At 51.0% G+C, this 14150-nt stretch overlaps 1 protein-coding gene and 1 pseudogene across 1 annotated transcript; both read right to left on the bottom strand.

Moving 5' to 3' along the window:
• Nucleotides 1-3130: 3130 nt before the first annotated feature.
• Nucleotides 3131-5148, bottom strand: LOC134810758 (putative exonuclease GOR; annotated as a pseudogene).
• Nucleotides 5149-11427: 6279 nt separating this feature from the next.
• Nucleotides 11428-13446, bottom strand: LOC134810757 (putative exonuclease GOR; the record flags this gene model as incomplete). The annotated part of the gene is made up of 1 exon (XM_063816796.1): nucleotides 11428-13446. A coding segment is annotated over exon 1 (2019 nt), but the record flags the coding sequence as incomplete, so codon positions are not given.
• Between the last annotated feature and the right edge of the window lie 704 nt (nucleotides 13447-14150).

The raw sequence follows: 14150 nt of genomic DNA, 5'->3' as shown, positions 1-14150 counted from the left end.
GGTATTGGCTGGGTTTTCTCCTAGGGTTTGTATGGTTTAAGATCTAACATTTAAGTCTTTCATCTGTCTTGAATTAATTTTTGTACAAGGTGTAAGGAAGGGATCCGATTTCAGCTTTCGACATATGGCTAGCCTGTTTTCCCAGCACCATTTTTTAAATAGGGAATCCTTTCCCCATTTCTTGTTTTTGTCAGGTTTGTCAAAGATCAGATGGTTGTAGATGTGTCGTATTATTTCTGAGGGCTCTATTCTGTTCCATTGGTCTACGGTAACCAAAACGGCAACCGATAGCATGCTCTTTGGTTACTGTAGCCTTCTACTGTAGCTTGAAGTCGGACAGCTTGATGCCTCCATCGTTGTTCTTTTGGCTTAGGAATATGTTGGCAGTGGGGGCCGTTTTGTGGTTCCATATGAGCTTTAAAGCAGTTTTTTCCAGTTCTGTGAAGAAAGTCATTGGTAGTTTGATGGGGATGGCATTGAATCTATAATTTACCTTGGGCAGTATGGCCATTTTCACGATATTGATTCTTCCAATCCGTGATGGTGGAATATTCTTCCATTTGTTTGTCTCCTCTTTTAGTTCGTGGAGCAATGCTTTGTAGTTCTCCTTGAAGAGGTCCTTCACATCCCTTGTTAGTTGGATTCCTAGGCATTTTATTCTCTTTGAAGCAATTGTGAATGGGAGCTCACTCATGATTTGGCTCTCTGTTTGCCTGTTATTGGTGTATAAGAATGCTTGTGATTTTTGCACCTCGATTTTGTATCCTGAGACTTTGCTGAAGTTGCTTATCAGCTTAAGGAGATTTTGGGCTGAGACGATGGGGTTTTCTAAATATTCAATCATGTCATCTGCACACAGGGACAATTGGACTTCCTCTTTTCCTAATTGATTTCCCTTTATTTCTTTCTCCTGCCTGATTGCCCTGGGCAGAAGTTCCAACACTATGTTGAATAGGAGTGGTGAGAGAGGGCATCCCTGTCTTGTGGCAGTTTGCAAAGGGAATGCTTCCACTTTTTGCCCATTCAGTATGATATTGGCTGTGGGTTTGCCCTAAATAGCCCTTATTATTTTGGGAGATGTCCCATCAATACCTAATTTATTGAGAGTTGTTGGCATGAAGGGCTGTTGAATTTTGTCAAAGGCCTTTTCTGCATCTGTTGAGATAATCACGCAGTTTCTGTCTTTGGTTCTGATTATATGCTGGATTATGTTTATTGTTTTGCATATGATGGACAAGCCTTGCATGTCAGGGATGAAGCCCACTTCATCATGATGGATAAGCCCTTTGATGTGCTGCTGGATTCGTTTTTCCGGTATTTTAGGGAGGATTTTCCCATCGATGTTCCTCAGGGACATAGGCCTAAAATTCTCTTTTTGGGTTGTGTTTCTCTCAGGCTTTGGGATCAGGATGATGCCGGCCTCATGAAATGAGTGAGGGAGGATTCCCTCTTTTTCTGTTGATTGGAATAGTTTCAGAAGGCATGGTACCAGCTCCTCCTTGTCCTTCTGGTAGAATTCGGCTGTGAATCCGTCTGGTCCTGGAGTTTTATTGCTTGATAGGCTGTTAATTATTGCCTCAATTTCAGAGCCTGTTAGTGGTCTACTCAGGCATTCAACTTCTTCCTGGTTTACTCTGGGGAGGTTGTATGCGTCCAGGAATTTATCCATTTCTTCTAGGTTTTCTAGTTCATTAGCTTAGAGGTGCTGATAGTATTGTCTGATGGTAGTTTGTATTTCTGTGGGATCGGTGGTGATATCCCCTTTATCATTTTTTACTGCATCTGTTTGATTCTTCTTTCTTCTCTTGTTTCTTAGTCTTGCTAGTGCTCTATCAATTTTGTTGATCACTGCAAAAAACCCGCTCCTGGATTCATTGATTTGTTGAAGGGTTTATTGTGTCTCTATCTCCACCAGTTCTGCTCAGATCTTAGTTATTTCTTGCCTTCTGCTAGTTTTTGAATGTGTTTGCTCTTGCTTCTCTCATTCTTTTAATGGTGATGTTAGGGTATGCATTTTTGATTTTTCCTGCTTTCTCTCGTGGGCAATTAGTGCTATAAATTTCCCTCTACACACTGCTTTAAATGTGACCCAGAGATTCTGGTATGTTGTGCCTTTGTTTTCATTGGTTTCAGAGAATATCTTTCTTTCTGCCTTCATTTCGTTATGTACCCAGTACTCATTCAGGAGCAGGTTGTCCGGTTTCCATGCAGTTGAGCGGTTTTGAGTGAGTTTCTTTATCCTGAGGTCTACTTGGATTGCAATGTGGTCTGAAAGACCGTTTGTAGTAATTTCTGTTATTTTACTTTTACTGAGGAGTGCCTTACTTCCAACTATGTGGTCAATGTGGAAATAAGTGTGATGTGGTGCTGAGAAGCATGTATATTCTGTCGATTTGGGGTGGAGCGTTCTGTAGATGTCTCCTAGGTCCGCTTGGTGCAGAGCTGAGTTCAATTCCTGGATATCCTTTTTAGATTTCTGTCTCGTTGTTCTGTCTAATGTTTACAGAGGGCTGTTAAAGTTTCCCATTATTATGATGTGGGAGTCTAAGTCTCTTTTGATCACACTTTAAAGATCAAAAGGTAGAAGCGCAAAGACATTATCTGTGCAATATTAGAAACCTAATAAGTGGTGGAATTTGGCCTTGAACCCAGATATCTAACTCCAGAGCCTAAGTGCTTCACCCACCTCACTGTGGTGCCTCTCGAGAAAAACAGGTAAGCACACATTCATAAAGCTGGTGGGCCGGGGGGCTGGCCTTGTACTCAGAGGCCATGGAAGTCCCACGTGGGGTGGCTAGTGGTGTAAGGACAGAGGTCTCGGATGGGCAGAGGGATGTGGACAGGCGCGAGGGGGCGCGGCAGGGACTCGGGGGACTGGGAGTGGCGGCTCGGTGCTGCGGGAGGCGATTAGTGGAAGGACAGAGGTCTGGGAAGGGCAGAGGGATGGGGACAGGCCCGAGGGTCCGCGGCAGGGATTCCGGGGGACTGGGAGTGGCCGGTTGGGGTTACTCTTGGCTTTTTGCCCTCTCCTGCCGTCGACTGCTCCGGTTTCTTTGGCCTTGCGGCGAGGTGGACAGGGTGAGCTCTCGGGACTGATGGCGGTTGTGGAAGGGGCCTGGGGCCAAGGACAGGCCAGGGCGGCGGGAGAGGCGGACCGGTGGCGTGGCTGGATCTGGGCACGCTGTCGGACCTTCCACATCACCAGCTGCAGGCAGGCGTTTGCGTCCTCGCTGGAGTTGTGGCCGTCCTGGCTGTCCTGGATGATCTGCCCCAGGTAGTCGGCCGCGAGATTCCTGAGGGAACGCTTGTAGGGGAAACCCAGGTAGTGCGGGAAGAGCACGGCCGTGTCCAGCACGGTGCTGTGGATGAGCTTCAGGGCCAGCAGATCGCTCTCCAGGCTGTGCCCGATGAGGATGGTTTGGGCGCTGAAAAAGCTCAGCAGGATGGCTTGCACTTGGGGCAAGGTGATGCTCGTCTTGGCGACGTCGGCCTCGGTGACTCCGGAAAACCTGGTGTTGTAGTCCACGATCTCGTTGTCGGGCTTGACGAAGGTGTCGTACACCACTCGCATGTCGGCGTCCACCACGGTGACGCGGGTCAGCTCTAGGCCATGCGTGGTGTAGCACATCTCACAGTCCAAGGCGTAGATTCCTGGATAAGCGTCTCTGGACAACTCTTTCTTGAAGGTCTCCACGAAGCCATCGAGGCTGTCCTTGCGGCCGTCCCGCACGTGCTGCTTTGCCACCTGGCAGCCCACAGAGCCAGGAGCAGCTGCACAGCAGGTGTACTGGCTAACCCGGCCTCCAGCCACCTGGCTCCAGCGGACCCGCCCCCAGTGATAATAACACAACTGGTCGCGTACACAGCGGCCCGAGGAGGACACCAGGTACTCGGTGCCACAACGGCAGCAGACCCTGCAGGAGGAGTCGCCGGGCCCCTTCCCTGGCCAGTGAAGAGGACGGCGCCTCCGGGCCGCTCGGGGTGCGGGAAGGGGTAGCCGTTCTCCTTGAGCTGGTCCTGGCTGAGCAGGAACTCCTGGAGGCGGCTGTACAGGGCGGCCCTGCTGAGGCCCGGCATGGAGCTGGGGGTCAGGCCCTTCAGTCTCTTGAGGGTGTTCAGGACCACGTTCAGGTACCTGTTCTTGTTGGGGCTGCAGTCGTAGGCCACCTTCTCCTCGTTCAGCGCCTTCTCCACGGCCTCCTGCTTGGAGGCGCAGAACTTGAGACACTCTTCGGTGAACAGTTGGAGATAGCCTCGGCGGAGGACGGTGGGGACTTGGCACCCAGACCTTCGGAGGATAATAGGTTTCTTCAAACTCGGTAGGGATGGACGACGGACGATTCGCTTAGAGCTGATGGTGGTGGTGATCTTGCATGCCATCCCTGACCTGTTGCGCGTCTTCCCTGGCTGTCTGCCGACCTTGGAGCCACTGGAGCGTTGGCTGCTGCTGGCCACCCGGGTTCTCTTGGCATCTGTGCAACCTGTGACCAAGCAAGGGCTGGAAGACTGGGCGATCGTCTTCCTCTTCCTGGGGGCTGAGATGCGGACTCCCGAGGGCCTCTCTGTCAGCCTTGGGGCGGCTGGCAAGCAGCAGGCCGATCCCCTCTGCGCAGGGAAGTAGGAGGCCTCCGTCACCATCTTGAGATACGCTGGGGGCACCGCCGGACCCCTGTTCTGGGGCTCCGCCTGGATGTCCACAAATGCGGAGGCCTGGTTGTGCATCTGGGGCACCCGGAGCCCGAAGCTCTGGGCAGGCTGATGAGAGGGCAGGGGGAATTCTGGAGCCTCGAGGGCCGCCTCCTCGGCCACCTTCTTAGCTTCTGGGTATCCAGGTGGGAACCAGCAGGGAGCTGTGGCTCGCAACATCTTGCTGCCTTCGGGAGCACCGGCCTGGCTCTGCTCCGCTCCCAACTGGCGGCTTCTTGCCTCGAGGGCCGCCTCCTCGGCCACCTTCTTAGCTTCTGGGTATCCAGGTGGGAACCAGCAGGGAGCTGTGGCTCGCAACATCTTGCTGCCTTCGGGAGCACCGGCCTGGCTCTGCTCCGTTCCCAACTGGCGGCTTCTTGCCTCCAGGGCCGCCTCCTCGGCCACCTTCTTAGCTTCTGGGTATCCAGGTGGGAACCAGCAGGGAGCTGTGGCTCGCAACATCTTGCTGCCTTCGGGAGCACCGGCCTGGCTCTGCTCCTCTCCCAACTGGCGGCTTCAATGAGTGCCGCCCCCGCCACCCGTCGCCTTTATAGACGCACAGGGCAGAGTGGGTGGGACTTCTCCTTGATAGGTTGGTGCTTCCATCCAATCACACTGAGCCTCATCTTCCACCAGACTCCAGCTTGGGAATGCCTCAAGGGGTGCACTAATGGAATCAACTGGAACTCCTGGTTGCTAACCTTGGAGCTAGGTTGCTTTTCCTGAGTTAATTAACTGTCCCTGCAGGGCAGTCCTATCATGGCTACTGGAATTGGGCCACCTAGGATTCATTTCAGCATCAGGGAGTTTGGTCAACTTGCTTGGGCCCACACAGCACCCCATGGAGCCAGGACTGGGCCAGCAATCTGCTGCATGCTGCAGGCAGGATCTCTCTGGGGTTGCGTTTCCCTGCTCTGTGCACTCCTCCGCTGAGGGCAAATTGAGGACAGGAAGTGGACCGCACCCACTTCTCTCCCACGACTTGGGCAATGTTCAACACAGGGGTTCTTCAAAAGGTTCATAGAAAATGCACATGGTGAAGAAACTATGCATGGGTTTCCACTGGTTTGCACTCAAATGAACTTGTCCGAACTTCTTATAACCTTTCTGAACTAGATCTAGTTTGAGGCACTGAGAAGGATGAGACATCCACTGAAAAGGACTCCTATCAGAGCAACATGAATTCCACGAAAATTGCAGCAAGAGCAAACATCAAATTTCTGGTGAAGCTTGGGTGGAAGAATGAAGAAATCATTGATGTTTTAACAAAAGCTTCTAAGGACACTACCCCAAAGAAATGAACTCTTTACGAATGTATAGCTTGTTTCAAGAAGAGGTGAGAAGATGTGGGAGATGAATCCTGCAGTGGCTGTGAAAACCACTGTGCCCAGATCAGCTGCAGTTACGACGAGAGCTATCAGTGGAAATTTTAAACAGGAGGGATCACGATCCTGACGCATCCCTCTGACAAATTGTAACCGGAAGTTGGAACATGGCTTTACCAATATGACCTCGAAGGCAAAGCATCATCAAAGCGACGGCTACCGAGAGGTGGCAGTGGTCCAGTCAAAGGAAAAGGAGGCCAGTCAGGAGCCAACATCATGGCATCAGTGTTTTGGGACACTCAAGGCATTTTGCTTGTTGACTTTCTGAAGGGCCAAACATCTGCTTATTAGGAGAGTGTTCCGAGAAGCTTAGAGAAAGCTTTGGTAGAAACATGCTGGGAAAGTCTCACTAGATCCCTGTTCACCACCTCAGTGCTCTGCTCATTCCTCTCATCAAACAAGGGCAATTTTGTCAGTTTCAATGGGCAGTCCTTAGGAATGCACCTTACGGGCTGCTTTCATGCCTTCTAAATTCTTTTTGTTTCCTAATTATAAAAAGTCATCTTGCTTGGAAAGATGAGAGAAAGTCTCCTTGCCATGCTTGGACAGATGAGAGATGAGATCCTCCTCTTCTCTCCCAGGACAGAATGGTCAGACTTGAGTTTCCTTTCTCCTCACTCTTCTCCTCCTTGAGGGAGGTGCTGTGCCGGACAGACCTGCTCCCGTGTCTAGACACGGGTAGACTCGTTGAAGATCCTCACAGGCAATCCTCCTTGGGGTCAAAGGGGAAGGATTTATTTCTTCAGGGCTCAGTAGTCCTCATCCTTACGCGCACCTTCACCAGCCCAGGGCGGGGTAGCGGAGGGTGAAAGGGCGTGGCTCACAGCCCGTTTCTTCCGCTCGGGCGTCTCCTGGGAGGAACCCTTGTCCAGTGAGCGGGTCTTCGTCTCCACCAAATTCCCTAGGGGGACACTTCTGGCAGCCCTTCTTGTTCAGCAGCTTACGGGGGTCAGGTGGACCTCTGCTAGTCACCAGCCTGAAGCCCTTACTCCATTTCAGCTATTTTTGCAGTTGCCTAGGTGACTTTTGAACCACATTACCCAGAACAGCCAACGGAGGAGGGGTGAGAAGAGTGGCCGTCTGGGTTTGCCGCATAGTGCTGCCTTAGAGGAGTGGTGCAGTCTTCGGTTGTGTGATACTTCACCTGGCTGATTTCTGGGAATGCCTCCACAAATTCGCTAAATTCAGTAGCTTTTGCCTTCCAAGATTCACCTGGTTGGTGTGTTGCACCCATTCACTAGTCATTTACATTAGGTATATCTCTTAATGCTATCCCTCCCCCTCCCCACGCCCATGACAGGCCCCGGTGTGTGATGTTCCCCTTTCTGTGTCCAAGCGTTCTCATACTTCAATTCCCACCTATGAATGAGAACATGCGGTGTTTGGTTTTTTTGTCCTTGCTATGGTATGCTAAGAATGATGGTTTCCAGCTTCATCCGTGTCCCTCCAAAGGGCATGAACTCATGCTTTTTCATGGCTGCATAGTATTCCATGGTGTATTTGTGCCACATTTTCTTAATCCAGTCTATCATTGATGGACATCTGGGTTGGTTCCAAGTCTTTGCTACTGTGAATGGTGCCGCAATAAACATACGTCTGCGTGTGTCCTTTTAGCAGCATGATTTCTAATCCTATGGGTATATATACCCAGTAATGGGATGGCTGGGTCAAAAGGTATTTCTATTTCGAGATCCTTGAGGATTCACCACACTATCTTCCACTACCGTTGAACTAGTTTACAGTCCCACCAACAGTGTAAAAGTGTTCCTATTTGTCCACTACCTCTCCAGCACCTGTTGTTTCCTGACGTTTTAATGATCGCTCTTCTACCTGGTGTGAGATGATATCTCATTGCGGATTTGATTTGCATTTCTCTGATGGCTAGTGTTGATGAGCATTTTTTCATGTGTCTGTTGGCTGCATAAAAGTCTTCTTTAGAGAAGTGTCTCTTTATATCCTTCCCCCACTTGTTGATGGGCTTGTTTGGTTTCTCTTGTAACTCTGTTTGAGTTCTTAGTAGATTCTGGATATTAGCCCTTTGTCAGATGAGTAGATTGCAAAAATTTTCTCCCTTTCTGCAGGATGCCTGTTCACTCTCATGGGAGTTTCTTTAGCTGTGCAGAACGTCTTTAGTGTAATTAGATGCTGTTTGTCAATGTTGGCTTTCGTTGCCATTGCTTTTGGCGTTTTAGACATGAGGTCCTTGCCCATGCCTGTGTCCTCAATGGTATTGGCTGGGTTTTCTCCTAGGGTTTGTATGGTTTAAGATCTAACATTTAAGTCTTTCTTCTGTCTTGAATTAATTTTTGTACAAGGTGTAAGGAAGGGATCCGATTTCAGCTTTCGACATATGGCTAGCCTGTTTTCCCAGCACCATTTTTTAAATAGGGAATCCTTTCCCCATTTCTTGTTTTTGTCAGGTTTGTCAAAGATCAGATGGTTGTAGATGTGTCGTAATATTTCTGAGGGCTCTATTCTGTTCCATTGGTCTACGGTAACCAAAACGGCAACCGATAGCATGCTCTTTGGTTACTGTACCCTTCTACTGTAGCTTGAAGTCGGACAGCTTGATGCCTCCATCGTTGTTCTTTTGGCTTAGGAATATGTTGGCAGTGGGGGCCGTTTTGTGGTTCCATATGAGCTTTAAAGCAGTTTTTTCCAGTTCTGTGAAGAAAGTCATTGGTAGTTTGATGGGGATGGCATTGAATCTATAATTTACCTTGGGCAGTATGGCCATTTTCACGATATTGATTCTTCCAATCCGTGATGGTGGAATATTCTTCCATTTGTTTGTCTCCTCTTTTAGTTCGTGGAGCAATGCTTGGTAGTTCTCCTTGAAGAGGTCCTTCACATCCCTTGTTAGTTGGATTCCTAGGCATTTTATTCTCTTTGAAGCAATTGTGAATGGGAGCTCACTCATGATTTGGCTGTCTGTTTGCCTGTTATTGGTGTATAAGAATGCTTGTGATTTTTGCACCTCGATTTTGTATCCTGAGACTTTGCTGAAGTTGCTTATCAGCTTAAGGAGATTTTGGGCTGAGACGATGGGGTTTTCTAAATATTCAATCATGTCATCTGCAAACAGGGACAATTTGACTTCCTCTTTTCCTAATTGATTTCCCTTTATTTCTTTCTCCTGCCTGATTGCCCCGGGCAGAAGTTCCAACACTATGTTGAATAGGAGTGGTGAGAGAGGGCATCCCTGTCTTGTGGCAGTTTGCAAAGGGAATGCTTCCACTTTTTGCCCATTCAGTATGATATTGGCTGTGGGTTTGCCCTAAATAGCCCTTATTATTTTGGGAGATGTCCCATCAATACCTAATTTATTGAGAGTTGTTGGCATGAAGGGCTGTTGAATTTTGTCAAAGGCCTTTTCTGCATCTGTTGAGATAATCACGCAGTTTCTGTCTTTGGTTCTGATTATATGCTGGATTATGTTTATTGTTTTGCATATGATGGACAAGCCTTGCATGTCAGGGATGAAGCCCACTTCATCATGATGGATAAGCCCTTTGATGTGCTGCTGGATTCGTTTTTCCGGTATTTTATGGAGGATTTTCCCATCGATGTTCCTCAGGGACATAGGCCTAAAATTCTCTTTTTGGGTTGTGTTTCTCTCAGGCTTTGGGATCAGGATGATGCCGGCCTCATGAAATGAGTGAGGGAGGATTCCCTCTTTTTCTGTTGATTGGAATAGTTTCAGAAGGCATGGTACAAGCTCCTCCTTGTCCTTCTGGTAGAATTCGGCTGTGAATCCGTCTGGTCCTGGAGTTTTATTGCTTGATAGGCTGTTAATTATTGCCTCAATTTCAGAGCCTGTTAGTGGTCTACTCAGGCATTCAACTTCTTCCTGGTTTACTCTGGGGAGGTTGTATGCGTCCAGGAATTTATCCATTTCTTCTAGGTTTTCTAGTTCATTAGCTTAGAGGTGCTGATAGTATTGTCTGATGGTAGTTTGTATTTCTGTGGGATCGGTGGTGATATCCCCTTTATCATTTTTTACTGCATCTGTTTGATTCTTCTTTCTTCTCTTGTTTCTTAGTCTTGCTAGTGCTCTATCAATTTTGTTGATCACTGCAAAAAACCCGCTCCTGGATTCATTGATTTGTTGAAGGGTTTATTGTGTCTCTATCTCCACCAGTTCTGCTCAGATCTTAGTTCTTTCTTCCCTTCTGCTAGTTTTTGAATGTGTTTGCTCTTGCTTCTCTCATTCTTTTAATGGTGATGTTAGGGTATGCATTTTTGATTTTTCCTGCTTTCTCTCGTGGGCAATTAGTGCTATAAATTTCCCTCTACACACTGCTTTAAATGTGACCCAGAGATTCTGGTATGTTGTGCCTTTGTTTTCATTGGTTTCAGAGAATATCTTTCTTTCTGCCTTCATTTCGTTATGTACCCAGTACTCATTCAGGAGCAGGTTGTCCGGTTTCCATGCAGTTGATCGGTTTTGAGTGAGTTTCTTTATCCTGACGTCTACTTTGATGGCAATGTGGTCTGAAAGACCGTTTGTAGTAATTTCTGTTATTTTACATTTACTGAGGAGTGCCTTACTTCCAACTATGTGGTCAATGTGGAAATAAGTGTGATGTGGTGCTGAGAAGCATGTATATTCTGTCGATTTGGGGTGGAGCGTTCTGTAGATGTCTCCTAGGTCCGCTTGGTGCAGAGCTGAGTTCAATTCCTGGATATCCTTTTTAGATTTCTGTCTCATTGTTCTGTCTAACGTTTACAGAGGGCTGTTAAAGTTTCCCATTATTATGATGTGGGAGTCTAAGTCTCTTTTGATCACACTTTAAAGATCAAAAGGTAGAAGCGCAAAGACATTATCTGTGCAATATTAGAAACCTAATAAGTGGTGGAATTTGGCCTTGAACCCAGATATCTAACTCCAGAGCCTAAGTGCTTCACCCACCTCACTGTGGTGCCTCTCGAGAAAAACAGGTAAGCACACATTCAGAAAGCTGGTGGGCCGGGGGGCTGGCCTTGTACTCAGAGGCCATGGAAGTCCCACGTGGGGTGGCTAGTGGTGTAAGGACAGAGGTCTCGGATGGGCAGAGGGATGTGGACAGGCGCGAGGGGGCGCGGCAGGGACTCGGGGGACTGGGAGTGGCGGCTCGGTGCTGCGGGAGGCGATTAGTGGAAGGACAGAGGTCTGGGAAGGGCAGAGGGATGGGGACAGGCCCGAGGGTCCGCGGCAGGGATTCCGGGGGACTGGGAGTGGCCGGTTGGGGTTACTCTTGGCTTTTTGCCCTCTCCTGCCGTCGACTGCTCCGGTTTCTTTGGCCTTGCGGCGAGGTGGACAGGGTGAGCTCTCGGGACTGATGGCGGTTGTGGAAGGGGCCTGGGGCCAAGGACAGGCCAGGGCGGCGGGAGAGGCGGACCGGTGGCGTGGCTGGATCTGGGCACGCTGTCGGACCTTCCACATCACCAGCTGCAGGCAGGCGTTTGCGTCCTCGCTGGAGTTGTGGCCGTCCTGGCTGTCCTGGATGATCTGTCCCAGGTAGTCGGCCGCGAGATTCCTGAGGGAACGCTTGTAGGGGAAACCCAGGTAGTGCGGGAAGAGCACGGCCGTGTCCAGCACGGTGCTGTGGATGAGCTTCAGGGCCAGCAGATCGCTCTCCAGGCTGTGCCCGATGAGGATGGTTTGGGCGCTGAAAAAGCTCAGCAGGATGGCTTGCACTTGGGGCAAGGTGATGCTCGTCTTGGCGACGTCGGCCTCGGTGACTCCGGAAAACCTGGTGTTGTAGTCCACGATCTCGTTGTCGGGCTTGACGAAGGTGTCGTACACCACTCGCATGTCGGCGTCCACCACGGTGACGCGGGTCAGCTCTAGGCCATGCGTGGTGTAGCACATCTCACAGTCCAAGGCGTAGATTCCTGGATAAGCGTCTCTGGACAACTCTTTCTTGAAGGTCTCCACGAAGCCATCGAGGCTGTCCTTGCGGCCGTCCCGCACGTGCTGCTTTGCCACCTGGCAGCCCACAGAGCCAGGAGCAGCTGCACAGCAGGTGTACTGGCTAACCCGGCCTCCAGCCACCTGGCTCCAGCGGACCCGCCCCCAGTGATAATAACACAACTGGTCGCGTACACAGCGGCCCGAGGAGGACACCAGGTACTCGGTGCCACAACGGCAGCAGACCCTGCAGGAGGAGTCGCCGGGCCCCTTCCCCTGGCCAGTGAAGAGGACGGCGCCTCCGGGCCGCTCGGGGTGCGGGAAGGGGTAGCCGTTCTCCTTGAGCTGGTCCTGGCTGAGCAGGAACTCCTGGAGGCGGCTGTACAGGGCGGCCCTGCTGAGGCCCGGCATGGAGCTGGGGGTCAGGCCCTTCAGTCTCTTGAGGGTGTTCAGGACCACGTTCAGGTACCTGTTCTTGTTGGGGCTGCAGTCGTAGGCCACCTTCTCCTCGTTCAGCGCCTTCTCCACGGCCTCCTGCTTGGAGGCGCAGAACTTGAGACACTCTTCGGTGAACAGTTGGAGATAGCCTCGGCGGAGGACGGTGGGGACTTGGCACCCAGACCTTCGGAGGATAATAGGTTTCTTCAAACTCGGTAGGGATGGACGACGGACGATTCGCTTAGAGCTGATGGTGGTGGTGGTCTTGCATGCCATCCCTGACCTGTTGCGCGTCTTCCCTGGCTGTCTGCCTACCTTGGAGCCACTGGAGCGTTGGCTGCTGCTGGCCACCCGGGTTCTCTTGGCATCTGTGCAACCTGTGACCAAGCAAGGGCTGGAAGACTGGGCGATCGTCTTCCTCTTCCTGGGGGCTGAGATGCGGACTCCCGAGGGCCTCTCTGTCAGCCTTGGGGCGGCTGGCAAGCAGCAGGCCGATCCCCTCTGCGCAGGGAAGTAGGACGCCTCCGTCACCATCTTGAGATACGCTGGGGGCACCGCCGGACCCCTGTTCTGGGGCTCCGCCTGGATGTCCACAAATGCGGAGGCCTGGTTGTGCATCTGGGGCACCCGGAGCCCGAAGCTCTGGGCAGGCTGATGAGAGGGCAGGGGGAATTCTGGAGCCTCGAGGGCCGCCTCCTCGGCCACCTTCTTAGCTTCTGGGTATCCAGGTGGGAACCAGCAGGGAGCTGTGGCTCGCAACATCTTGCTGCCTTCGGGAGCACCGGCCTGGCTCTGCTCCGCTCCCAACTGGCGGCTTCTTGCCTCCAGGGCCGCCTCCTCGGCCACCTTCTTAGCTTCTGGGTATCCAGGTGGGAACCAGCAGGGAGCTGTGGCTCGCAACATCTTGCTGCCTTCGGGAGCACCGGCCTGGCTCTGCTCCGCTCCCAACTGGCGGCTTCTTGCCTCCAGGGCCGCCTCCTCGACCACCTTCTTAGCTTCTGGGTATCCAGGTGGGAACCAGCAGGGAGCTGTGGCTCGCAACATCTTGCTGCCTTCGGGAGCACCGGCCTGGCTCTGCTCCTCTCCCAACTGGCGGCTTCAATGAGTGCCGCCCCCGCCACCCGTCGCCTTTATAGACGCACAGGGCAGAGTGGGTGGGACTTCTCCTTGATAGGTTGGTGCTTCCATCCAATCACACTGAGCCTCATCTTCAACCAGACTCCAGCTTGGGAATGCCTCAAGGGGTGCACTAATGGAATCAACTGGAACTCCTGGTTGCTAACCTTGGAGCTAGGTTGCTTTTCCTCAGTTAATTAACTGTCCCTGCAGGGCAGTCCTATCATGGCTACTGGAATTGGGCCACCTAGGATTCATTTCAGCATCAGGGAGTTTGGTCAACTTGCTTGGGCCCACACAGCACCCCATGGAGCCAGGACTGGGCCAGCAGTCTGCTGCATGCTGCAGGGCAGGATCTCTCTGGGGTTGCGTTTCCCTGCTCTGTGCACTCCTCCGCTGAGGGCAAATTGAGGACAGGAAGTGGACCGCACCCACTTCTCTCCCACGACTTGGGCAATGTTCAACACAGGGGTTCTTCAAAAGGTTCATAGAAAATGCACATGGTGAAGAAACTATGCATGGGTTTCCACTGGTTTGCACTCAAATGAACTTGTCCGAACTTCTTATAACCTTTCTGAACTAGATCTAGTTTGAGGCACTGAGAAGGATGAGACATCCACTGAAAAGGACTC

Source organism: Pan troglodytes, chromosome 7, assembly GCF_028858775.2.
Source record: "Pan troglodytes isolate AG18354 chromosome 7, NHGRI_mPanTro3-v2.0_pri, whole genome shotgun sequence".
NCBI lineage: Eukaryota > Metazoa > Chordata > Mammalia > Primates > Hominidae > Pan > Pan troglodytes.
The sequence above is the reverse complement of the archived record's forward strand: the minus strand, read 5'-3'. Positions and strand labels throughout refer to the sequence as shown.